This window comes from Spermophilus citellus (assembly GCF_964194105.1).
Source record: "Spermophilus citellus genome assembly, chromosome: 16".
In the NCBI taxonomy this organism is placed as follows: domain Eukaryota; kingdom Metazoa; phylum Chordata; class Mammalia; order Rodentia; family Sciuridae; genus Spermophilus; species Spermophilus citellus.
This window is the reverse complement of record NC_138196.1, coordinates 47,435,125-47,462,814: the sequence shown is the minus strand read 5'-3', so window position 1 is coordinate 47,462,814 and position 27,690 is coordinate 47,435,125. Positions and strand designations below refer to the sequence as shown.

At 33.8% G+C, this 27,690-nt stretch overlaps 1 protein-coding gene across 11 annotated transcripts in view; it reads right to left on the bottom strand.

Annotated features, from left to right (window-relative positions):
- Nucleotides 1-4,582: 4,582 nt before the first annotated feature.
- PCM1 (pericentriolar material 1) overlaps nt 4,583-27,690 on the bottom strand; it is a 92,954-nt gene continuing 69,846 nt past the window's right edge. For all 11 annotated transcript variants that reach the window (XM_081269590.1, XM_081269595.1, XM_081269596.1 and 8 more), the window contains 13 exons: nt 25,468-25,588; nt 23,739-23,897; nt 23,364-23,500; nt 21,880-22,014; nt 19,038-19,235; nt 16,612-16,674; nt 16,237-16,372; nt 15,671-15,831; nt 12,200-12,272; nt 10,799-11,055; nt 8,594-8,686; nt 8,389-8,503; nt 4,583-6,661 (listed from right to left, as the gene is read on the bottom strand). In XM_081269590.1, coding sequence (XP_081125716.1) covers nt 6,636-6,661; nt 8,389-8,503; nt 8,594-8,686; nt 10,799-11,055; nt 12,200-12,272; nt 15,671-15,831; nt 16,237-16,372; nt 16,612-16,674; nt 19,038-19,235; nt 21,880-22,014; nt 23,364-23,500; nt 23,739-23,897; nt 25,468-25,588 — 1,674 coding nt within the window. In that variant the 3' untranslated portion in view covers nt 4,583-6,635. The remainder of the gene's footprint in view (nt 6,662-8,388; nt 8,504-8,593; nt 8,687-10,798; nt 11,056-12,199; nt 12,273-15,670; nt 15,832-16,236; nt 16,373-16,611; nt 16,675-19,037; nt 19,236-21,879; nt 22,015-23,363; nt 23,501-23,738; nt 23,898-25,467; nt 25,589-27,690) is intronic.

Genomic DNA, 27,690 nt, shown 5'->3' with positions numbered 1-27,690 from the left:
CCCTTTTTAAAGTATCTTATTAGAGACAGGGTCTCGCTGAGTTGCTGAGGCTGGATTTGAACTTGCAATCCTCCTGCCTCAGCCTCCCGAGTTTCTGGGATTACAGGCGTGTGCCACAATGCCTGACTCCCATTCTCTCTTAAAACCAGTTAAGGCTACTCTGATCATATTTTCACCCTACCACTGTGAGACAATTACACTTGTCAAGATTATCAGTGACCATCATAATTATAAACTCTCAGTCAATTCTCAGTTCTTAATTATCCAATTAGTACATTTGATCCTTTTCCTTGAAACACTTTCAACCTTGCTTTCCAGGCTCCACATTTTTCTTGGTTCTCCTACTTGATTGAATGAGTGCTATTTTTAAAATTGGAGTTCTTAAACCAATGAAGGGTACATCATATAGGGATATAATATTGATACTTTTCATTCCATTTTTGTTCTAAGTTATGATGTGATTTTGTTTTTAGTTTTCTCTATCATCATCCTTCTGTACTACCTTTATTTTTACAAATAAACTTGATATTGTATGACTTGACATACTTTCCAGTAACAGATGTAGTTCTAAAACAGCCTGTTGGAAAGCAGCTGTACTGGCAGCTAGTATCTTACAAGCCTTCAGTAACTATATACAAAGATAAGACTTTTAATTAATGTTTTCCTCTACCCAAACTTCTTTGTAGAATTTCTCCTGGACAGGCATTATTTTCTGATTGAATAGTGTTTTTCTAAAAAATTGTCTTCATAACTGACAAAGACAGAGACAACTTTCCAAGGGCTTAATAGATAACTAATGTTCTACTTAAACCTTGTTGCAAATAGACAAAATGTCACTGGAAATTTGGTGCAAAATTTCTGACTACACTCCCAACCACCAAAAAACCCTAAAGAAATGGTGAAAAGCAGCGAGTAAGAAATAGCACTGAAAGTAAATGTTTGTTCAAAAATATAGGCAAACATTTGTGGTTTAATATTTTGATAATATTGCAGGCATTTTATTTATCATATTGATCAAATGAGTACCCATTTTATGTTGTCTACAGATAGAAGAGAACATAGGCACACACTGATACTGCTCTTCTTTATCTCTGTCCTACTCAACCAAACTCCTTAATAATAGGAAAATACCAAGGGCAAGGAATCTATTTTCCAGGTCAAAAGCTGTTGCTAAGGTTAGAGGTAGTAGGTAGAGAGGAATTCCTATTGCTCTATACAGTTGACATCAAGTTGTTTTTGTTTTCCTTAAGCTAGATGTTAACAGTGGTGGTGATTTCGCAATTATACCTGTCTTCTACAACATTTGGAAAAATCTACCTAATTTTTTCCCGTTTTAACCTATCAGTATCTGACACTGGAATCAGTAATGCTAGAATGTTGTGAATAGTCAAAGTAAAAATATTAGGTCAGCACAGTTATTACTCAAGTGGTGAATGAATGTTGTAGGCAGGCAATGTCACAAAGGTGACAAATACCAAGCACCAACCCTATAACAGGTCCTGTTTGGTTGCTGGGGATACCATGCTGAACAAGTCAGACATGGTTTTTAATTGTTAATGAGGGGACACAGGTATGAATAATAGTTTTAGATGGTAAATATAGGGAGAAAAGAAAAAGGATGAGATAAAGAATTACCAGAGTGTGTGAAGCAAATTTGATGGAAACTAGAAACCCATAGCTCAAGAGCCAAGCTTAGGGCTGGGGTTGTGGCTCAGTGGTAGAGCGCTTGCTTGGCATGTGTGAGGCGGTGGGTTCAATTCCCAGCACTGCACATAAATAAATAAAAGTCGATCAACATATAATTTTTTTTTTTTTTAAAAAAAGAGCCAAGCTTAAAAGCAGTCAGATACATTGCACAGAGAATAATAATGCCAGCAGATTTCTCGCTTACAAAAAAAAAAAAAAAATGTAGGCCAGGGTACTGCCGGATGGAAGGGTAGGAAGGGTTCTCACAGCTTGCAGCGTCCACCCGAAGGCAGGGCAGCAGAGGAGATGGGCGTGGCGGCCGCCAGAACACAACCCCCTCTATACCGCTTGGCTCCCCTCCACCAGCTGCCATGAGCTAGCGCCTCTACCCCAGGAAAAGAAGGAATGGCGATGAAGCAGATAACCATCTCCACTCTGCCCCCACAGACCAAAAGTAGTAGTAGAAACCCTGTCTTTCAGGATTCCTAGGACACACACAGTCCGAGCAGTGACAGTAGCGGGAGCAGCAGAAGCAGTAGCACCAACATTCCTCACAGGGCCAAGGGGCCAGAGAGCAGCTTAAACCAGGTCATGCCCAGATGCAGCCCTAAAACCCCTCAGCCCATGGCCATCAGTCTGCGCTGTGGCAAGGTCCTTATTTCCACATCAGCCAGACCCTAAATGAAGCCCACTTTCACAGCCTGCAGCACCCAGGACGGCCTCCAACCTGATGCGTGGACAGTTTCTTGGCTTCTATGAAGGGACAGCCTTGTGCAGATTTGACATTTCAACTTATGATTTGTTTTAAAAAATTGCACACAAAAAATGCCTGTTGGCTTTTTAGTCTATATTTGAAATAACATACACTTGTGGTTTTACTGCACTATTGCAATTTCAAAGGAGCTTTGAAGCACTTTATAGGATTTTTTTTGAAGGAGGGTATCAAATCAATATCCAGGAAGTGGTGTGAGGAAATCTCATCTGTGTTGCAACCATAGTGTGTCCAATTCATATCACTCAATTAGAAGTTCTACTTTATGTAAAGGGCTTTTTAAAAATGCAGGATCTTCAATTTTTTATTTCAATTAACTAGTAAAGAGTATCTAGTTTCCATGAAAAAAAAATATATGCAGGCAAAAAAATAATGAATGGACATTATCCATTGCTAAGAGAAAAAAATACTGTCCAACTAAATTTCTATAGACTCAAAAGAAGACCTAAATGAACACATACAATGTTCACGAACTGGAAAACTCAATACTTTTTACAATTCCATTTCCTTCAAACCGATCTAAATATTCAATGCAATTCCAATAAAAATCCCAGCAGGTTTCTGGTTTGTGAAAATTAGCAAGCTGGTCCTAAAATTGGAAATTCAAAATTGCAAAGGACATAGAATAGCCAAATATTTTTGAGAACAAATACTTAGACAACTTAATTTCCAGATTTACTACAAAGCTATAGTAGTCAAGATAATGATTTTAGATATATAATTCAATTGAACATAAAGTCTCCAGATAGTCACATATATATAATCAATTTTCACAAAAATGATAATAGGGAAAGGACAGTTTTTTTTCAACAAATGGTGCTATCTGAATTTTTATGTAAGAGGGAAATAAAATTATCCTTATATTAATACCATACAAAACACCCCCCCCCCCAAAATTACTTGAAATGAAAAATAAACCTAAACATGAAATGAGTCTGAGGTGGAAACCAGACATGTAAAGACAGGGAATTTAACAGTCAGAGTTGCATAAGAACCACAACAGGAAATGCTTGCTCTTCCAGTCAAGCTGACTGTGCAATCTTATTTGTGAAATATATAGTGAAATCCAGACTCCCTATTTCTTGACAGATGAGGTGTTTATATAGTAAAGTAAGCTGGACAAGAAATAAGTCAATTTTTGAGTAAATATGAGAAAGTTCACAAAGTGTTATGTATTGATTGTGTTATTTCCTGATTTTATTGTTTTGACACCTTTAAAAGCTTGCTGATCAGAGAGAGACCAGGCCCAAAGGGTCAAGCTCTCTCCTCTAGGCCAGGAGCACATCTTTGATATGCAAACCAAGCAATCTGATGGTCTATAGCCTCAACCATCTTCATTTTAGTTTTTTGGTGGTGCTGGGGATTGAACCCAGGGCCTTGTGCATGTGAGGCAAGTACACTACCAACTTAGATATATCCCCAGCCCAGCCTCAACCATCTTATGGAACTCCCACACACAAGCCAGTATTTTCCCTGTTTAATATGATCCCTGATCAAGGTACCAGAAAATGAGTATATTCCTATAGCCTGAACTCTAAATTCTACATAGAAGGGAAATATAGTTCATACATTGCCTCATCTTTAATATGCATTCTGAGAAATGCTGCAATATGCAATAACTCCAAGGGAATTATGGAATTAGCCAGTTCTAAACTGTTATTCACCAAGTTCAGATTAACCAATTATTTCTTTCTTGGCTTCTCTTCCTTGCTATGTTTCTCCCCAGAAAGGTAAATAAGCTAGGCTTTCCCTTGGCTCCTGTCTTCTGCCTCCTGACTGGCATGTGCCAACACCCTCACTGAGACCTATGAGCATAAAAAGCTTCTTCCTTCTAAATCTCATACTCATTTCCTCCTTTGGCCACACTGAATTATTTATATATCATATCCGACATTTACATTCTTAAAATAGTATGTAAAATAAATGTTAACTAAGAAATAAAGCATATGCTCATTGTGAAACCAGTGGTCTCAAGCTGAATAAATCTTTCTGGCTAGTCAGTGTGTCATTTTTTATGTCCCGATTTTTGTTTCTTTTTCTACATTAAACACTGTCAAATAAGCCGGTTCTGCAATAAACTCATGAGTGTGTCAATTTAAATAAAAATGCAATTCAGGGTTGTATGTAGGATTTGCATTTATTAACAGTGAAAAAGCATTTATCCAAAGTGAATGTTACAAAATACAAAGAGTATCTCCACAGACTGGCTAGCTCATCATTTTAGGCATTCTTTCAACCTGCACAGGGTTCTCTCACACTCATTTGACATTTCCCCCCTTTATCTCCAACCAAAGTTTTAATTTAAATTTTCAGACAAAGAGGAATATTAAATGCCTAAACCTTTACCAATATAATGCTAGGGAAAACGATAAACAACTTATCTGCTCTCAAGCCTGGGTATTTAAAAACTAAAATACCTACTAAAATAGGAAAAAAAAAAAAAACGATTAGGAGCTATAACAAAAGATAGTTTGATAAGGTTCACAGGTACCACGGTGATAGCAGAAAGTTCTTCTGCTTTCTCTGTCCTTAATATGCATGCAGACATAGAAAGACAGCTGCAATATGTAAGGCTTGGCTTGAGAACCAAAATGAAGTTTTTCTCCTTTCCTGATTAGAGTCAAGAAAATACAGAATCTGAATATACATATAAAGTAATTTATTATTCCAATTGCCCTTAAGTCAGTACAACTGGATAAGAATCCTGACTCTGAACTGATAGTTTTCCATATAGGTCTTATAAAATTGGAGATATGTCTTACACAATTCAAATTAAACATAAACAGTAAATTTCCTTATAGGGAAATTCTCAATTAGTGTTCCTTTGTTAGATGTTACAGATTAATTTGATACTAAGATATCAAGCAAGTAAGAACTTTAAAGGAATACCAAGCTAATTCTTTTATTATGAAGTATTTTAGACCACTGGTAATGATTTAAAGACTACTTGGAACAAAGAATTAATTCCTCATATTCTTCATATTTTATTCAAGGAAGAATCTATAAGATTAACTGGATCCTTTGACATTTCTGTCTATGGCAAGTATGGGATAAAACAATAAATCACCATTTAAAACTTGGCTTACTTAGTGATAAAGAAGTCACATAGATTTTCTTAATACTTCACCTGTGAACCTGTTTCTTACTACACACAGAATCAACCACTAGATTTTTGTCTTAAATTATTATCTCAAAAGACAAGAATCTTAATGTTGTATTACATAAATTTAGTTTTATTTATCCGTACTTGAAAATATTTGGTTTTTCATTTAAAATTAACCAGAAGATTACTGACTGTGCAGAAATACTAACTTTAAAATCCAGATTGAGGCAATATAGATAGGAGTTGCAATTCTGGAAAATATTCATCCAATAGATAAGTATTTAAGTTCTAGGTAGTAAGCACATATATTCTAAACTTCTGCAATTTGAATAGATTACTAACATATATTCTATGATAATTTCACAGATATCCTGGATACATTTATAATCTGTCCTATTCTTCCTTCCTTTTCTTCGTGTGTGTGTGTGTGTGTGTGTGTGTGTGTGTGTGTGTGTGTGTGTGTTTTGCTGGGGATCAAACCTAGGATCTGTGAATGATAGGGAACCATATTATGACTGACCTGCTGCCCTAGTCCTGCTTTGTTTATATAGAGGAATGGGACCTGCAGGTATTTAAAGAATATTAACTATATCCAATAGCAGAAACACTGGCATATGTGGAAGACTGGCCCAATAGCTGGGCTTTATAAATAATATATTTCTCTAATTCTGAGCCATTGCTCTCTCTCAATTGCCTACTACTACCTAGAACAGCAATTTGCTGTAGAGAATTCAACATAATTTCCAAAAAATATTTTACAGATAAGTTCAAACTTTATTTAAAACTACATTTTAAATTTAACGTTACCAAACATCACAATGAGAAGAAAATCAAGACCATAAAAGAGAAAAAACAAAAAACAAAGAACAGCCACAGTATATACCAAGGCTTAAATCTGTCCAAAATTCAGTTTCTGATGTTTTAAACTGCCATGGGCAGAAATTAGCACACCTACCAAAAATGCAGTGTCAAACTAATTTACATTTTATACAGATCATAACAATGTTTATTTAGGGTCATTTTCATATATGCGATGACTTTATAAACAGAGTTAGATGAGTCTCTGAAGACATCTCATACACTCTGGGCTCCCACTATTTCTGAAAAACAGAACAATAATTAATGTCTTATAAATTATTTAGTGAATTAACACATTAGTTACTAAAATTTATTTTTAATAGTTTTCTTCCATTACAGCTTTTAGAATAAAATATTATAAAGAGAATCCTAATTTAGCTCCAGTTCCCTGATAACACACACAGTAAAAAAGAATAGGTGAAGATTTCTATTTTATGATGGCATACTGAGCAGATAAACTAATAGAAGAAAAGAAAATAACTATATAAAAAGAATTAAATTTAGGCCAACAACAACAACAAGAAATCAGAAGCTGGGTACAGTGGTGCTTGCCTATAATCTCAGTGGTTTGGGAGGCTGAGGCAGGAGGATCAAGAGTTCTAATCCAGCCTCAGCAAAAGTGAGATGCTAAGTTAAGTAACTCAGTGAGACCCTGTCTCTAAATAAAATACAAAACAGGATGTGGCTCAATGGTCAAGTGCTCCCGATTTCAATTCCTGGCACGCATCTCCCTCACACCTCCCCTGCCAAAAAGAAATCAGAGACTAGGACACACCAACAAATTATCAGAATGCCCAAAGCAGATGGGCGTACTGTCCAATTGTTCCCATACTGTGCAGCTGGGATAGTTGCCATGTAACAGGCAGAGAAAACTCAGCCAAAAACTAGGACGTTAACTGAAGGTTTCATATCTGAATGGTCTCCCTTCTCTTCCCCATTTGCAGATTTTTTTTTTTAAATCGTGTGATTTGAACCAATTGATGAATTGATGGAGAATAACAAAAGAGCAAATCTGGGACCATCACTTGCCTCTGCAATGAGTTATATAAAATCAACTTCAGTTAAAGTATATAAAATTTATTACAGTTACAAAAACAAAATGTGTATTTATTTTAATAACCTTAATAATGTAAGAATACTTAATCAAAAAGGTAAAGAGAAAAGAATAAAAATCACCCAAGTTGATAAAACAAGGAAAGTTGTTGGCTTATTTATTTTGGTACTAAACCCATAAGCACTTTAAACTAAGATACATTCCCAGTCCTTTCTTTTTCTTTTTTTTTTTTTTTAATTTCGAGATAGGGTCTTATTAGATTGCTTAGGCTAGCCTTGAACCTGCAATTTTTCTGCCTCAGCCGCTAAAGTTTCTGGGATTACAAGTGTTGTGTCTCCATGTCTGGCAAATATATATATATATATATATATACACACACACACATATATATACACACACACACATATACATATATATATTTAAAATAACAAAGATGAAAAACAGAAGAAAAAAAACTACAAACACTGAGGGGGAGGGAAAATGTCTAAATACATATTTATTATAGGGAAGAAAATCAATAATGAAAAGAGGTGGGTGTTTGCTATTTATTATTAACTTTTTACACCTTTCTTTGAACCATGTGCTTGCATAAATTTGCTAAAACTGAAAATTTGAAAGATGAAAAAATGATCTGATAATTAAAGGAGAGTACTGTTTTATAAATTAAGTAGCTAAACTAAAGTTTTTACAGAATACCTCCTCTTTAACATTAGACTTAAATCTCCCAGAAGCTAGTAACACACTAAAAAAATAAAAAATCCAAATGGTAGTATCATGATCAAAAAATTTTCAATATAAAATTAAAACTGATGAGTGGATATATAGCTCAGTTGGTTTCCTTACATGCACAAAGCCCTGGGGTTTGATCTCTAGCACCAAACAAACAAACAAATAAATAAAATTGATGAATCTTACCAGGTTCTTTTAGTGTCTGAGAATTTCCAACTAATTCTTCAGTTTGCATTTCACATATTTCACCAGATAAATGATTCTTCTGTTCTTCTTCTACCATTTTCTTCCTTAGATCTGCCTTTAGAATGAAGATTAAAAATATAATTTTTTCATCTCAATAATATCTGTATTATATAAAGACAAATTTGATTAAAGACAAGGAAAATACCTCTGAATATATTGTCAGTTTAAGTGGTAAATCCTCAACTTTCACAAAATCTTCTTCATCAGACTTTTGACTTATGTTACCAGATTCTGCTTCCTGTAAGATAAATTATATTTATCTTGAAAACGAAAGCATTTTATCACTTAATCTACATCTGTCATCCATCCTAAGAAATAAATGCATTCTTATATGGAAATACATATCAGGAATTCTATGATTTTCTCCTGTATCCATACTTGTATGAATATATCAGAAACCTAGTGTTCATCAGAAGGTTTACACATCTGTAGCTGTGAGCATACTGTTGAGATATGTTTGTTCAAGAGCTGATTTACATAGACTGAAGAAAGGTGTATTAGTAATTACAGAGCAGGCTAAACAATTAGAAAAATGACTTGTTTCTTAATATGTCTACAGAATGCATCAGTACTATATCAAGCAGAATATGAGTAAATACTTTTAAAGTTTTCAATACACTGACTCCATCAAGGTTTGATGAAAGTATGAATTTAATAATTTACCTTTGTGATCACCTCAAACTGTTTTTGCCTTTCCCTTCTAATTTTAATAGCATAATTTTCTATGAACTAGTAACTAAATAGAAACCATATGCTTTTGCTTTTCCTTTTCCTGCAAGTCTACCCACCGACTCTTTTTCAGATTCATTTTGTACTTATATGACAGCAGAGCAACCTAATATACCTTCCTTCTTTTTTTTCTTTTGGTACCAGAGATTGAACCCAGGGGTACAAATAACTACATTTCTAACCCTTGCTATCTGGCCTTGAACTTGTGATCCTCCCACCTCAGCCTCCTAAGTCACTGGGATTACAGGCATGCTTCACCACTCCTGACCCTTTACAATTTATTTGATATTCATTAGATTATTCTTTATAGACCATGAATTTAACCATTTACTTTCTTGTACAAAAATTTTCATAAGTCTCTAAAATCTCACTTCAAATTAATTTCAACTAGGTAATTCATCTAATTTTCAGTTTTTTTGTACAGGGGATTGAACCCAGGGGTGCTTAACCACTGAGTCACATCCCCAATCCTTTTTTAAATTTTATTTAGAGACAGGGTCTCACTGAGTTGCTAAGTGCTAAACTGTTGAGGCTGGCTTTGAACTTGTGATCCTCCTGCCTCAGCCTCCTGAGCTGCTGGGATTACCGGCGTGCACCACCATGTTTTATATGCATATATTTACTGTTGGTGAGGTAAACAAAACAGTTTAAGAGGGTTACTTTCTTCTAATGTTTTTAAAACATTATAAGCACCTTTTCTCAGGAATTTATCTTTAAAAAGTAAATCAATTTTAATTTTTAAAAAATGAAGTACCTTTCTTACATCTAGAAGTACTTATTGAGGTTCAAATACTGTTATAAATCTTTTCAATTTTGCTAAGGAGAGAGTAAAGTATATAAAACATATACACTCAAGATCCAAAACATAACTTGCTACTGTAAACTTAACTGAAACAACTGTCTAGAGTTAAATTAAACTTACTACTTACTATCATAAGTACAGATTTCCTAGTATATTTTTATGCCATTCACTGTATAGAAAAAGGACTCTATTTCTGTGAAATTGTTTTATTTCACATACCAAATATAAACTTTTAGGTTTAGCAAAGACTTATAGAATTTCTTAAGTAGCTGAGAAGTTAAAAATGAGTAGTGTATTGCTGGGCATGGTGGTGCATGTCGGTAATCTCGATTCGGGAGGCTGAGGCAGGAGATCCACAAGTTCCAAGCCAGACCCTGTCTAAAAAATAAAAAAAATAAAAAAAAAAAAAAAGAAAGAGAGAGAGAGAGAAAGAGCTGGAATATAGCTCACTGGTAAAGTGCCTCTGGTTTTGATCTCCAGTATCCCACCCCCCAAAAAGGATAGTATGAGAGATTAATGATGACTCATGTATCATTATTACTTCCGATCTGAACTGAAAATGAACTCTTCCAAAGTTGCCACCTATAATCAAAACTATAAAAAGAATACCCTTAAGGTTTTGGGATGGTCATCTTAATTCATTATCACTCTTTGGCTAAAGTTCAAAATAAGTGTGAATATGAAATAAAAATGCTCTCAAGAGATCTAAACCTAAACCTAAAGCGGAGCTTGGTTTATACACTTAAAATGTTAACCTGAATATAAAAAAATGCACAAAAATGAAAATAAAAAATAACTGGAAATGTAAATGATACATACATAGTCATTCACTAACACTGGAGATTCCGTATCAGGACTTCCAGCGAGAGAACTTTCAGGAGTTTCCTGAGCAGATTTAACTTCTTTGACTCTAGGCACTAAGGTTTCAATTTCAGTTAAAGGTAATGGCAAAGGGTTAGGTTGTTTAGATGAATCAATAGTGGTAAGCGAGTCCTTATGGGCAGCACTATTTAAAGGTTGTTCATTTTCCAAGATATTGAGGTAACAAGGTTTCACAGGAGAGCTATCTTGGTCATCTGCATCAAAACAAAGTCTTAATTTTACATCAGTGCAATACCAACAGCTGTTAAATTTACAATAGTAAATAAATACAATAAATAAAATACCAAATAAATACAATAGGCATGAAAGAGAGTAATCAAAAGGCACTTATAATCCCCCAAAAAGGGCAATTAAAATCTCTTCTTTACAAATTTAGTCCATAAGATCTAATCTGGAAACATTAAATAAATTAGATTCCTGGTCACCTGATTTTCAGTGAATTAGAATTTTCCAGAGTTAAGGCTCATTTGTATGGTTTTATAAAAGGTGTCCTGCAAAAAGCTCATGTGTTGGGCAACAGGAATATTCAACAGTGAAACAATTAGATTATGTGAGTTGTAATCCCACCAGTAGATTAATCTATTTGATGGGTTAATAATTTAAATAGACTACTGGGTGGTAATTGTAGGCATGTGGGGCATGGCTGGAGGAAGTAGGTCACTTGGGGTATGGCATTAGACTGTGTATCTTTTTTTTTTAAATATTTTTTTAGTTGTCAATGGGCTTTATTTATTTATATGTGGTGCTGAGAATCCAATCCAGTGCCTCACACATGCTAGGCAAATGCTCTACCACTGAGCCATAACCCCAGTCCTAGACTTAGTATATCTTGTCTCTGAATCCTTGATCTCTCCCTGCTTCCCAGGTGCCATGAGCCAAGCACAATCCTCCACCACACCCTTCTGCCATGCTGTGTGCCTTATTGTGGACCCTGAGCAATACAGTTTGCCAACTATGGACTAAGCCTCTGACACCATGAGCCCAAAATAAACTTTTACTTCTCTAAGTTGTTCTTGTCAGATATTTTGACCACAGTAAGAAAAAGCTAACATTCCAAAGTATGGGTTTAAAAAAAAAAGTCTCATTTTATCTAAAGATGTTCCTGGCAGAATTTTTTGTTGTGGGTAAATATCTGTCAAATATTTGTAACTGCTTTTGCAGAAACAAAGCTCTCTTATGATTTTCTACAAAAGATTTATTGGGGAAAAAAAAGATATACATCAAGTCCCAAGTGCCTTTAAACCCACATTAGCTAAAAATTTATATTTGTTTTAGTTTTAAACCCATAAAAGGCATTTTAGGTGAACTTTAAATTGAACAATTATTTAGATTTCTTACCTTTACTAGTGGGTTCTTGTTCTGATGAAACATTTGTGCTTTCAGCTGTTTCTTCAAGGTCATGTTGTTGAACCTAGACAGAAAAAGATATTTTAATAACAGGGCTTTAAAATATGTGGTCACTATAAAGGAGATAGTTACTACTATGTGTGTGGTTTTTGTCAAACAAGGAAATTAAAAAGAGTTCCTAAAAATGTTTTGAGTAAGCTTTGGATGCAATGACAAGATGGCTAAGTAAAAAAGTTTACTTTCCTTAGACAAAACTCAAAAAAAGTTGGGTGCTGTGGCGTACACGTATAATCCCAACAACCCGTGAGGCTGAGACGAAGTTCCAGGTCAGCCTCAGTAATTAAGCAAGACTCTATCTGAAAATAATGTAGGGATGCAGCTCAGTGATAAACATTAGTGCCCTGGGTGGTTCAATCCCTAGAATACCCCCCAAAATAAATAAACAAACAAACAAACAAACAGAAGGGCAGGCAGATAAATAAATAAATAAATCCCTCAAACAACTACTCAGAAGCCAGGTGCAGTGGAGCACGCCTGTAATCCAAGCAGCTCAGGAGGCTGAGGCAGGAGGATCATGAGTTCAAAGCCAGTTCCAGCAACTTGGCAAAGCACTTAGCAACTCAGCAAAACTCTGTCTCTAATAAAATATACAAAAGAGGCTAGGTATGTGACTCAGTGGTTAAGCTCCCTAGGTTCAACCAGCACTATATCACTCCCCACCTAAAAAATAAAAACACCAATTCAGAAAACTGAAATAAAAATAGATGTCATTACTTTTTTTTCCTTAGACTTATCTTAAATAAAACTAAAAGACACCTATATACATAGACATTAAGTGAATGGGAGAGGAGCTGACGAGGAGAAGAGGAAGATGAACAAAGCCAGTTGCTTTCAGCCAGAGAAGGGAACAAAAACTGAGGTTCAATTACAATTGGAAGTTATCAGATTCTAGGGTGGAAGGTATATGATGGTAGAGCTGGTGATGAAAAAGAAGTGGTGGTGGTAATTTTAAAACTGAGTAAGAAAAATATGGACTTCTAGGTTCCCATCCCAACCTCAACAGAAAATAAAAGATTTTATTTTACAGAAATTGAACTAGTGAGCCTGCACACCTTGGGGGAAAAGGTGGGGTAAAGAAGGCACAAATTAGGACACAGTAAAATGTCACACTGAAAACCAAAGGATTTAATGCAAGTCTGGTAACAGTGGACACTCGGCCTCGTTCCCACATTTAGCTTCAGAATACCAGTAGTCAAAATTATATACCCTTCTTTTTAAGAAACCACACTACTCTGAAGAAAAGACCAAGAGATACTGACATTTCAGAGTTAATATGAGAAAGCTGGCTGTCTACTGAAATGCCCCACAGAGGAACCAAAAGGAACCAAACCAGTTTCCTGCTATACATCCTTTAATATAAATACCTAAGGTTTAGGAGATCATTTGAAGCAAGCCTCTAGGTGGGATAGAAAAAAATAATGCTTCCATGAAATAACACCACTACAAAAAAAACAGCAATTAAAAAAAAGTGTCTAGAAATACAAAAGATGAGTGGGAAAGTAAAATTATCTTTATACCAGTGTTAAGGCCAAGGAAATCTTCCAGAAAGTACAACAAAAAAATAAAGCAATGGAATAAAGGGGAAAAGGAGAAAACTAGTTGTTGATCAACCCACTAGGGCTAATAATATCTGATAATATTAATTCCAGAGGGAGAGAAAAGGAAAAATGGTGTGGAATTAAAAAAAAAAAAAAAGAAAGAAAAAAAGAAAAGACAACGACGACGACTACCACCAAATTGAACAATAGGATATAAATTCAAAAGACGTAGCTACAAGTATGCTTGTGACATAAATAAAAGGAGACCTGCAACAAGGTATACTATTACAGTATTTCAGAACTTCAGGAAAAAAGATCTTTTAGAAAAGGCAGGGGGGAAAAAAGAGATAAAGGATGAGAACTAAGAAAGCCATGGTTTATCTCTACAGCAACACAGGAAACTAGACAAGGAAGCAGCACCATCAAAGATTTTAAGGAAAATATTTTCAACACCAAATAATTAAGACTTGCATAGATATATAATGTATAAAAATATCATGTATTTTGTCAGGCATGGTAGTAAGCCCCTGTAATTCTAGCTCCTGGGAAGGCGGTCAGTGGTAGAGTGCCCCTGAGTTCAATTCCCATAACACACACACACACACACACACACACACACACACACACACACAAAACAAACAACAAAAAAAAAAACCAAAAAGACACTTTTTTTCCAAAGTTACTAAAAAATATGCTACACCAGGGCTGGGGTTGTACAGTACTTGCCTAGTGTGTGTGAGGCACTGGGTTCAATCCTCAGCACCACATAAAAATAAATAAACAGGGTGGGGTTGTGGCTTAGCAGTAGAGCGCTCACCTAGCATGTGTGAGACTTTGGGTTCGATCCTCAGCACTACATAAAAATAAGTAAATAATATTGTGTAATAAATATCGTGTCTAACTACAACTAAAAAAAATATTTTAAATAAAATAAAAATATTGTGTCCATTACAACTAAAAAAAAAAAATTGAAGATATGGTACCCCCAAATAAGGTGGTTAGCCGAAAGAAAGACTGGATTCTAGAAACAGAGATCTGAGAAAGAAGATAAATAAATAAATGTAATTTCTATATTGGTAGCTATTTTGTAGATCTAAAGAAGAGCCAAATTTAGAATGTAGCAAAAGTCGAAATGCTCCAGAAGAAAAAAGGAAGCCAAAAAAAAAAGACAAATTTAGTTTATACAGAAAATTTTGCTACTGGGGAGTACAGCAGAAAACTTTAAATGTTACAAGAAAATTAATAAAAAAAAATGAGGAACTTATTAAATTCAGGAGAAAGATATACAAGGCTAAGAAATAAGCAATATTTACTTGCTCAATAGTAATATTAACAGTTTAATCAAGTCTAAATAGATGGTTAAATATAGACAGACACACATATTCAGAAATATTGAGATTAAAGAGCAAAAGAAATTACATAAAGTGTTGCCTTTGGGACAGAATAAAGTGAAGGCAGAAAGGGAAATGATTTCATTTTTGTTACAAACTTTTTCATGTATAACTAGGAGAAAAATATAAAGATCTTCTAAAGCATTTCATTGTTTTTTAAGATGTTACAAAAAAATTAAGTATTAAAATGTTTTAAATAGTTTGGGCTGGGGAGATAGCTCAGTTGGTAGAATGTTTGCCTTGCATGCACACACAAGGCCTGGGTTTGATCCCCAGTACCACCCCCGCCCCCAAAAAAACCAAGGTTAAACATTACTAAATATAAAAACAAGTGTTTCAGATTCTAATAAGTATACTAAAGATGCTTATATCCATGAAAATGGGATTGAGAAAAGATAAATATTTTGACATTTTTCAGAAGGTGCTTGTTTTCAATAACTGAAATAAAAGTTTGCCCATCCACACTGAAATACCTGACTGTCCTGTTCAATTTCTTCATTAGTTTCAGTGTTAGCCTGAAGTGAAGTCTGGACATCTACAGGGCTCTCTTCAAATTCTTCTATTTCTTCATCCTCATTCTCATCTTCTCCACTTCCATAATTAGTTAAAGCTTGAGTTTCCGCTTTAGATAAATCTAAGTTGATTCATACACAATTTTTAATAAAGTTCATCATTTAATCTTTTTTGGTTTGGGGGGAGATTTTTTTGGAAACTGGTTGCAAACTCCTGGACTCAAATGTACAATGACTTCAGCCTCTGAGTAGCCAGGACTGAAGGCACCTGCCATCAGGCTCACATCATTGAATCTTATGGGCCAGGTGCTTAAAATAGAGTATATAAAATCTTCAAACTGTAAATACTAGAAATTGTGGCATAAAAAGGCCAGGTAATTTAATCAAGACCACATAGGTAATTTAGTCAAGATCAAATTAGAATTCAAATTCAAGAGTTTGACACTTACTTCTATTCTCATTATATTTCTCTAAACTGTTTAAATAAGTGACCAATAAAGAACCACAGTTCAGACTTTTAAACTTACTAATAGATACTGGACATCCTTCACTTTCTTCATCTTCCTCTTGATCAGAAACATCAGATCTTACATTTTTGGGACCTTCGGCACCATATACCTCAGGTGTCTGAATCTGCTTAACTGTTTCAGTCTCATCCTTGTCCTAGCAACAAGTAATTTAAATAATTAATTCCTTTAGATACTGTAAAAGGTATGTAGTTAAGAAATACAAAGATCATTTCTGACAATCTAATTTGATTTTCAAAAGAAAAAAAGGTTTTTCAGAAGAAATAGCATTTGATGATATACTCTGCTCTCAAATATTAAGGTAAATGCTGTTAAAATTATTTCATATTTTGTTCCAAAAGCATTATTTATAGGCACAAATTAATTAGCACATACTTTGTCTTCATCATCAATCTCTCCAGCAGGTGAGCCATGATCTCCTTCAAGAATCCTTTTGGCCTATTAGCAAATCCATTAAGCAAAACACGTTGGTAATTCAGTAAACTTTAACAAATATTGCATTTTTCATCATGTATAAAGAAAAGAATACTTTCTTAGAAATGTAAAGTCAGTTCTTTTGTTTAAGTCTTTTAAATTAACAAAACTAAAAGTAGCAGTACTTACCTCACTACTCCTTGGACATATAAAAAGGCATCTCAAATTTAGTAAGTAAAAAATAAAACCCATCATTTTCTTCCTCCAAACCCCATCCTTCCTCAATCTTCCCAACCTCTAAATGGCACTTCATTCATCCTGATACACAAACTAGAAAACTGGGAACCAGCCTTTGCTTACATTCATTATTCATCTCTAAACCAATGAACAGCTCACTGACTTAATGATTATCATACATTTGTTGTTGCATACCCATCTAAGACATTAGCTTATAATTTCTTACCTGGACAATTTGAACAGTTTTATAAGTGGTCCCCCCACTTCTCTCTCTACTCTCCTCCAGTACATGTTTAATGTGGTATTCAGAAATTCTTTAAAATTGAATGTGAAATTATGTCACTGCTCTTTTCAAACTTCCCCATGAGTTTCCATCATATAAAGTAAAATATAAATAAATAAAGTTTTTATGTGGCTTAAAATGCTCAATAACTTGACCTTAAAAGAGAATGAAATGAAGGGCCCCTATAAAATTGAGAACAACATCTCCATGCTGACAGTAAGGTTGACAACTTCCATGTCTGACAGGTTCCAAGAGCACTGAAAATGACTTTTGCCCCCTGCCCCTGCCTGTCAAAAACAGAACAACTAAATCTGCATATATTTGTCTCACTTTGTTGCTTTTTCTCTTTAGAAAAGCTGTCCTCACACCCAGAATTTCTGAAAATGAAGTTGCTTCTATCTTTCTTCAAATCTATAAAACCTATTTTTCTACCAAATTGCCTCTGAATGTTTCTGGAGCAGTAAAAAGCCTAGCCTCTTACCTGCTACCAATATTTCTGCAGCCTAGTCCATCTCTACAAGAAGATACATCACCTATATTCTTACCACTTCCCTCAATATGCTTCTTTCCTCCATTACCTTTTCTGTTCTCCAAATGATCAAGCCTTCCTTAGAGTTGTTACACTTAAGTTATCTTTGCATGGAAAGCTATTTCCTTTCATTTTCATTATGAACTCCTTATTTTTCATGGTTTAGTTTATATTTCACTCAGTCAAAGGTGAAGACTACCTAGCTAAAGCAAACTGAAAGGAGACTTCCTTCTAATAATTTAATATGGTGTTACACTGTTTTATTTTCCTTAAACTCTAAAGCAATGGCTAAAATGAATTTATGTCTGGAATATAAATGTTATAAAAATATGAAGTACATGGGCTGGGGCTGTAGCTTAGCAGCAGAGTGCTTGCCTAGCATGTGTGAGGCACTGGGTTCAATCCTCAGCACCACATAAAAATAAACAAATAAAATAAAGGCATTCTGTCCATCTACAACTACTAAAAAAAATTTTTTTAAAAAAGTATGAAGTACATAGTTTGACTTTGTCTACTTTAGATTCTAAGAAAGAGAGGTTATTTCTTTTTATCTGGGTCTTGGCCTGCTTCCATTCTCATGATCAGAGGGCCAAGAAAAGGGTGAAGATATAGGGGGAAAGCTTCCTGGTAAGCCTAAGATACAGGCGGAACTTCATCCAAATTCACATGGTCAAAATTAGTTTGACAAGGGAAAGAAACTACAGGAGGATATGAAACTAAAACCCTAACCAACAAACAAGGCTGTCTGTTGTTGGAACGACCTTTGGTTGATATATAGTCTTAGAGACTCTTTGGGGACTGGTAACAGATACCCAGTCCTCCTCTCCTCTTTGGAGACCTAAATAAGTCACAATGAAGTTAAATAGATGTGTGACAATGTACATTTAGCATCAATTCCTATCTGTATTCTGCATTCGTGATTTCTTTTTTTTTTGCAGTGCTTGCTTGGGATCCAACCCAGGGCTTCACACTTACTAGGCAAGTACTGTACCACTAAGTTACACTCTCCAACCCCTGCATTTCTAATATTTACTGTTTTTACTTCTGAGATTTAATATGTAGTATATGTATGGAACTATAATCTGATTAAATGATTTTACTAAAAATAACTACTTTGGCTGAGATCAAACAAATTTAGGTATTAATACTGATCATGAACCATACTTAGGGCTGAGGAGTTGGCTCAATAATAGAGTGCTTGCCTTGCATGCATGAAGCCCTGGGTTAGAGCCCTAGCACGCATGTGCACGTGCACGTGCACGTGCACACACACACACAACCCACTATATTTATAGGCTAATTATAACTATTCCTAAAATCAAAATCAATGTTATTTACCTCCTTGGCATAAGACTGTATCACTCCAGCTGCTTCTATTTTCCTTTTGCATCTCTGTTTAACAGTTATACTATTATTATCCAAATCTTGCATGAGTTTAAAGAAAGCCAATTCATTAAACAACACTTCAGATATCTCCACAAGAAGGTCTTCTCCACAGTCCTTCAGTTTTCTGCCCGCAAATTTTGCCAGTGAATCCTATGCATAGATAAACCAAATGATTTTAAGATCAGAGAAAACTTCACTTGTGGGCACAGCAATATACATTATTAAAAGATTAAATTATAATACTGACTTGGAGAAAATCAGTAGTATTACTTTTAAGTACTGAAAAACTTAAAACTAAGGAAAGATAGTTAATATTACTAAGTTACTAGGAATTTTGCTAGTCCTGCTTAAAGATTATACAAGGGAAAGCAAATAATTATGGTCATCCATAATTTTAATCCTTATTAATATAATTCCTGGGCACAAACAAAACAGGGGATTCCTAATCCCAAAAAAGTTTTCAGATAGTACATACTAGGCATATACCTATGCAATACCTTTATACTACAGTAATGAGTCATTAAATACTGTGAGAGAAAAATAGAAAGTCCTCCACATCTAAATGGTATCATTAATTTAGTTTCCCCTGTATATTAACCAACCAGTCATTGTAATTAGAATTTTCTTCAGAATAAGTTTAAAAGTAAACTTTAGTTCAAGTTGAATTTTAGCATCATCAAATGAAAGGGACAATATTATTTTATTCTATATTCTAGTTAAAACTACTTCTCTTTTCTTTCTTTAAAAAATATAGAATGCCATTTAGAAATAGACAAGCAAATACAAGCAATGTCCCATTACCCCAAACAAATAGTATCTAGTTCAATCATAGAAAGAAGTACTCAAAAAAAAAAAAAAAAAGTACTCAACAAGGCTGAGTGCTTTGTGAAAAAATTCTTGAAAAGATTTCAAAAGGAAAACTAGACAACAATAATTTAAATTCCAGCTCATGAAAAAAAAATTAATATTCTAGGTGGTATTTCACGTAAATTAACTTGTATTTTCACATATGTGGCCCTACGAAAAAAATCAGGAATGGGATGTAAAAAACACATTCAAATTTTCTTAGATTTAGATAAAAATCTTATTTCCAAATTAATGCTTTGGATTCTGCGTAAAAATAAGGGAGAGCTGTGTGGATCTTGATAAAGAAAATATGTTAATTACAAATAAATTATTTCTCTTTCAGCTAGATTCTAAAAGTTATTTCTTCCTGTAGAAATAACCTGATTAAATTTACTAAAATTCATTTATATACAAGCTATCTTAAACATTTTTAATACTTCAGATATTTCTGCAAGAACATTTCTATAGTCTTTTAGTTTTCTGCCAGTAAATTTTGCCAGAGAATACTATTTAAAGTATTCCTACAATGTCACCACCATTGATGTCTTATATTCCTTATAAATTATGCACTGGCATTATTAAGTAGAGTCTGGACAGTTTGATCCTATTACTGAATTTATAGTCTAGTTTTAATATTAACATGATGGAAATTTGCATCTAATCCAGGGTTTAAAAAATTAACCAAGTGATAATACTATATTTCAAAAGGAAAACTAGACAACAATAATTTAAGTTCTAGCAAAGTGATAATACTATATCCACAACCAGTATAAACACAAAAAACGGAAGGCAAAATTTCATAGGAAAATTATGCAATAAAATGAAATTAAAATGCATTGTCTAATTTGGAGTAACAACATCTTACTGAGCCATCTCAATGGGAAAATGTTAGGTAAAATGTAACAGCAAAAGTGTCTGACATAAGGAGAAATAAAGTTTTCTTACTTAACACAGGATTTTTCAACCTGTCCCCCTTTTTTTATGGTGCTGGAGACTGAACGCAGGGTCTTAAGTATGCTGGGCAAGCACTCTACCACTGAGCACACCTTTAGACCTCAAACTGGACATTAATGATATTTAGAGTTATATAATTCTGTTATGAGAGACTGCCCTGTACATTGTAGGACATTTAGCAACATGTTTGACCTTTACCTAGTACTTCCCCTCCCACTTCCCTATCTCCCTCTATCATACTTGCTGTATGGTACTCATAAAATGTCTTTAGACATTATCAAATGTCTCCTGGAAGGCAAAAATCTCCCCTAGTTGAGAACCACTGCCTTGATACAAAGTTACTGTACATATGAATATAGAATATGGATTACTAAAAGCTGGGAAAGGTTGGAGGGAAGGGGGATACAGGAGGTCAGCTGATGGGTACCAAAAGGAAGTTCAATAGAAGTACTTGTGTTAGAAGCACAGTGAGATAACTGCAGTTCACAATAACCTATTATATACTTTATGAAGATCTAGAAGACAGGAGTTCAAAGTATCTAAACATAAAGACATGATAAGAAAACGGAAATGCTAATTACTTTGATCTGATTAGTGCTAAAAAGTTTTTACAATTGATAACTGGTTTCCAGCTTCTAAAATTTCCTAAATTAGTCCAAAACTATCTTAGAAAAAGTCATAGAACATTTTAAACTTTAAACGTTCTTACTGGGTAGAGAAAAAGAAAATCAAACCAATAGATTTTTAAGTTGGATACATGCAATTCCTAATATTTTTTTAATGAAGAAATAAACTAAAAAGTATTTAAAAGGCTGCTAGAATGAATGACTACTTAAATAAATCATGTAATGTTAGAAAATAGAAAAAAAAAAGAACAAAACAAAACAAAAAAAACCCCACCAAAACCAAAACACACCTCCCCCTCAAAAAAAAAAAAAAAACCAAACCAAAACAAACTAACTAGGTGGTAAGACACAGAAGTATAAACTCTTACTTGCAATATACTTCCAAGTTGCTTATGAAAGAACTTCACAAACTCCTTGCTCTCATCATTTTGCTGGGTAAGGGTCAATACCATGCGTCTTACTGAAGTGAGAAGCTGAGAAGAGCATATTTCATCCATGTGCTCCTAAGAAAAATCCTAGTTGGTTAGGATATACACTTATCTACTATTTAAAAACTTTTAATCCATACATTATGAAATTTCATTTCTCTTGCACAAATAATTTTCATACACATTTTTAGAAAGATTCACTCACGAGAGCAAACTCCCATCCTACACACATTGAGTTTTGCAATTTTGACCAACATACCAGTTAAAAGCTAGTAAAATATTATGTGATCTAACACCTTTTATCATTTTCTTTCTGTATTAAAGAGAACTATCCATGTTATAGTTCCCATCTTCATGTCTTTCTGTTTATAGTTCAATTAATTTCAACTACTTTTACAACCCATTCTTATTATCTTCTAATTCAGGGTTTCTCAAACTTCATATGATAGACATCCTGTATATCACAGGATGTTTTGAAGCACACTGGCTTCTCTATCCATTAAATGCTAGTTAGTTATACTACTCTCCAAAATACCCACAACCCTGGCCTCATCCTAACAATAAAAACTGTCTCTAGATGTTATGAAATGTCTTGGATCAACAATACCTTCTAACTTTCTTAACAAGCCACTTTAGGTATGTTTCTTTTCTTTTTTATATATTTTTAAAATGTCAATGGACCTTTATTTCTTTATATGCGGTGCTGAGAATCGAACCCAGTGCCTCACACATGCCAGGCAAGCGCTTTACCACTGAGCCACAACCCCAGCCCCAGGCATGTTTCTTTTTAACTGTCCTTTAAAATTATGTGTGAACTACAAAATAATCTGAATTACCATTAATTTTTTAACACCACACACACACACACACACACACACACACACACACACACATATTTAGTTGTGAATGAACCTTTATATTTATTTATTTTTAATGTGGTACTGAGAATAGAACCCAGTGCCTCACATGCTAGGCAAGTGCTCTACCAATGAGCCACAACCCCAGCCCCTAACGTTAACTTTCTGAGATGAGTCTAAAGAACATCCATTATCAAGTAATCTCCATGACAGCAAAGGGCTTGATTTGTTTACTGCTATGTTCACAAAACAAGACATAAAGTAGACATTCTACAAATATTTTTGAATGAATAATAAATACTGTGTAATCATTAAAAACATGTAATAGAAAAATAATAATCTTCAAAGATGTTTTAACAAATGAAAAAAGCACTATGCATGTGTACAAAATAGTACAAAAAGGCTCACAAAATGTTGCTGGGGCTATCTCTGGGGGAAAACTAATGGGTCCTTTTTGGCTTTTTTCTTTTGTTTACTTGTATTTTCAGGATTTACTATAATGGAGTCTTTTAAATGAATCAAAAATCAAAATACAGAAAGTTTATCTTCTAGAAACAATAAGTTTACCTTCAAAAAAGGAATGACTTCTTTCATAATTGCTTTGATCTGTTGATCCAGCTGCTGAGTATCAATTCTAGGACACGGGATGCTAGAAACTTCACTTACAGGTTGTTGTGAACTATGATTTTCAATAATGGGAGTTTCTATTTTTTAAGAAAAATGATACATTAACAAAATGAAGCCTATGTCACTATACATATATATTTATGCCACATTTTAAAGAATGTTTAAATTATGATAATTTTATGCTAAAAAAAGGAAATATATGCAGTTTTTAACAGTCCAAACAATTAAGAAAAAGCAATAAAAAGAAAATTATTAATATGCCAGGTAGGGCCTTTAATTAATTGTTTCAAATATCCTAATCAATATAAAACACACCTTCTGAATTATTAATTACAGTGGTGGCGGAAGCAGCATCTGTATCCTCAATAACTCTGCAGGTGCATCTCATATTTGAGTTACTTTCGGCCTCAGTCTTCATACGCTCATATTCTCTCATTCTGGCTAATGCCTGATCTAAGTGAATCACTGTGTTACCTGCATTTGGAACAGAAATATTTTTAGTATTCATAAAAGCAAACTTTTCACGTATTTCTAAAAAAATAATGTTTGAACCTAAGTAAAGAAAATTAGCTTTAAACCAGTTCTATATTAATGGGAAACTTTCTTTACATCATCACATTTATTTACCTAATCTTTACAATAAGTAACCCTATAAAGTAGGCAACAGTGTGTTCATTTTCAGAGAACTTAAGTAACCTGTCAAAAAGATTTCATAGTCGAGCATAAAAGTAGTGATTTAAATTCACGTTGACTATGAAACCCATTTTGTTCATTATATTATGTTTCATTTAAATAGTAAAAAAGAAAATAAATTCCAAAACATCACAAAAATTCTACAGAAAATGATCCAAACTAACACAAGCAAATAAGGTAAGGAAAAAGCCTATCAATGAGAGTTCCTAATTCTCCTATGTCCACTTCAAACAATGCTAGCAGTGAAGGGTTGTTGAAAAAGAAAAAAAATCAGTAAAAGAAAGAATATAGCCAACACTTTAAAAGTTAGTAATTCAGAAAGGGAAGGATAAGCAAAGAGGGAAAGAGTTCAGGTGGAAAACTGCCTTTGAAATCATATCAATCATCTTTTCCTCATATGAACAACTAGAATAATGGCACATGAGATTATTTTATCAACAAAGTGCCCTGGAGATCTGAATTACTGACGATTTTGATATCCTTTAATAGGCTGCAGCATAGAAAAGTGTTATCAGGTTTATTTTCTTTTCTCTGATTTCCTTTCCAAGTTTAGCACTGAAGTTTTGTTTTGTTTTTTAAAGTTATGTAAATTCTTTTTACTACTCATGGGGGAAAAACACAATGTGCCATGCTTTAGCATTACCTGAAATTTTTATATAGGTTATTTATGCCAAGAAATGTGAGTTCTTACCTCACACTATGAAGTTAATATTTTTAGTGAAAATGTGTTTGAATAGGCCTGAAGTTCTCCCATTAATTTACTAGGTTTCCTTTAAGGAAACTTTACTTTAAGGAGAAGGAAATTAACATTTTTGAACTCTTATTATTCATGCTAGAAAGTTACATACATTTCCCCCAACAATACAGCAAGGTATACAGGATCACTGCTTCCTTAGTATTTGCAGAATCATAAAGATTAGAAAATCTGCTCAAGGTCAAAGAGTTAAGAATACTGAAATTAGACTTGAGACTTTTAGGTCCATATTCTTTAAAACGCATATTGCCTTTCCAGTTCTTTTTTTTTTTTTTTTGAGTTGTAAATGGACACACAGTATCTTTATTCATTTATTTTTAAAAAAATATTTTTATTAGTTATTGATGGACCTTTATTTATTTATTTGTTTGTATGTGGTGCTGAGAATCGAACCCAGGGCATCACACATGCTAGGCAAGCGCTCTACCACTGAGCCACAGCCCCAACCCCAGCCCCTCACACATGTGAGGCAAGCACTTTACCATTGAGCTACAGCTCTAGCCGATCCAGTTGTTTCCTTATTAATGCAATTCAAAGACTGCATGAGATCAACTTAAAGTCATGTTGAGATGATAAAAAAAAAAAAAATGCACTTACCAAGATCATCTGTTGCAAAAGGTTCAAAATTTGAAGATACAGACATGACACTAACATTATCAGCATCATTTTGTTCACTTATTTTATGTGTTTCTCTTTCAAAGTTCTTCTCAAAAGTTTCCTAAGTTATAATAAAATAAACAAAAATCACTAATATTTCCTTAAAACATTTTATAAATATTAAAGATCTAACAAGGAAACAATATTTGCATAACATTATACATCTTAAAGAGATATTCCATCCAAGCAAAACTGTGACAACCAACATTACTGAAGGATAAATGCAAAGTCACAGAAAATATTAAAATATTAAGGAACCTTACAGAACACTTTTTATGTAGCTAAAAAGTCAGCTGATTAAAAATTCTAAACTGACAAAATTAACTTTTAATTAAAATTTAAATTATTCCTACATCTTTATGGACATAATCTTTTTTTTAATTATATATTCTTTTTTTATTGGTTGTTCACAACATTACAAAGCTCTTGACATATCATATTTCATACATTAGATTGAAGTGGGTTATGAACTCCCAATTTTACCCCAAATGCAGATTGCAGAATCACGTTGGTTACACATCCACAATTTTACATAATGCCCTATGAGTAATTGTTGTATTCTGCTACCTTTCCTATCCCCTACTATCCCCCCTCCCCTTCCCTCACATCTTCTCTCTCTACCCCATCTACTGTAATTCATTTCTCTCCTTGTTAATTTTCCCATTCCCCTCACAACCTCTTATATGTAATTTTGTATAGCAATGAGGGTCTCCCTTCATTTCCATGCAATTTCCCTTTTCTCTCTCTTTCCCTCCCATCTCATGTCTCTGTTTAAAGTTAATCTTTTCTTCCTGCTCTTCCTCCCTACTCTGTTCATAGTTGCTCTCATTATATAATAGAAGACATTTGGTATTTGTTTTTTAGGGATTGGCTAGCTTCACTAAGCATAATCTGCTCTAGTGCCATCCATTTCCCTGCAAATTCCATGATTTTGTATGGACATAATCTTATCTCCAATCCCTAACAATATGTAGTACCTTACTTTAACATTGTCTCATTCTAAAAGAAACAAAAAAGTATAATTAATATTTTTTAAAAGTAGTATTTTATTTAAATATAATTTACATACAATAATGCACCCACTTTAAGTGTACCGTTTGAGGAATAATGACAAAAGATACACTTCTATAAACAGATTTCTGAAAATAAAGATCACTTCCACCAGCCCAGAAATTTCCTTTGTACCTCTTTACAATCAATCCCATTGTACCCCAATTATATGATTTCTTTCACTGCAGATGTGCTTTGCTTGTTCTAGAATTTCATACAAATGGAACATACAGTGAATACTCTTTAGTGTACTTCTTTTGCTCAGTGTGTTTCTGAAATTAATCCCCAATTGTTGTGTGTTCCAGAAGTTCGTCATTTTTTAACTGCTGTATTTTTTATCCACAGTATTCCCTTGTGTGGATATATCAGTTTATCCATTCATCTCCAGTTTGAGGCTATAATGACTAAAAAGATGCTATGAATATTAGTGTATAAGTATTTTTGTGGATATGTTTTCACTTCTCTTGAATGAATACCTAGAAGAAAAATTGCTGGTTCATATGTCAAATTTATGTTCATCTTTAAAAGAAACCTCCAAACTTCTTTCTAAAGTGGTTATGCAATTTTACATTCCCCACAAGCAGTATAAAGAGTTTCAGTTGTTACATGTTCTAACCAACACTTCTTATGGTCAATCTTTTAAATTTTAACTATTTTAGTGGGTGTGAGGTAGTATCTCATATAGTTATAATTTGCATGCTAGTAATTTGAAGCATCTGTTCAAACTTCCTGCCAATTTTTTTACTAAGTTGTCTTATAATGAAGTTGTAGAGTTACTATGTAGGCCAGCCTCTCCTAACACTACCTTTTGAAAAGCAGAAAGTTTTATGTTTATAAAACCTAATTTTCATTTTTTTTTCTTCTATAGTTAGTCCTTTTTGTGTTACTGGACATGCTGGAAATTTACTATAATCCCAGTAACTTGGAAAGCTGAGGCAAGAGGATCTCAAGTTAGAGGCCAGCCTTAGCAACACAGCAAGACCTTGTCTCAAAATAAAAAATAAAATGGGCTGGGGATGAAACTCAGGGGTAAAGTACTCCTAGGTTCAATCCTCAATATTAAAAAAAAAAAAAAAAAAAAAAAAAAAGCAAACATACAATGACAAAAAATCC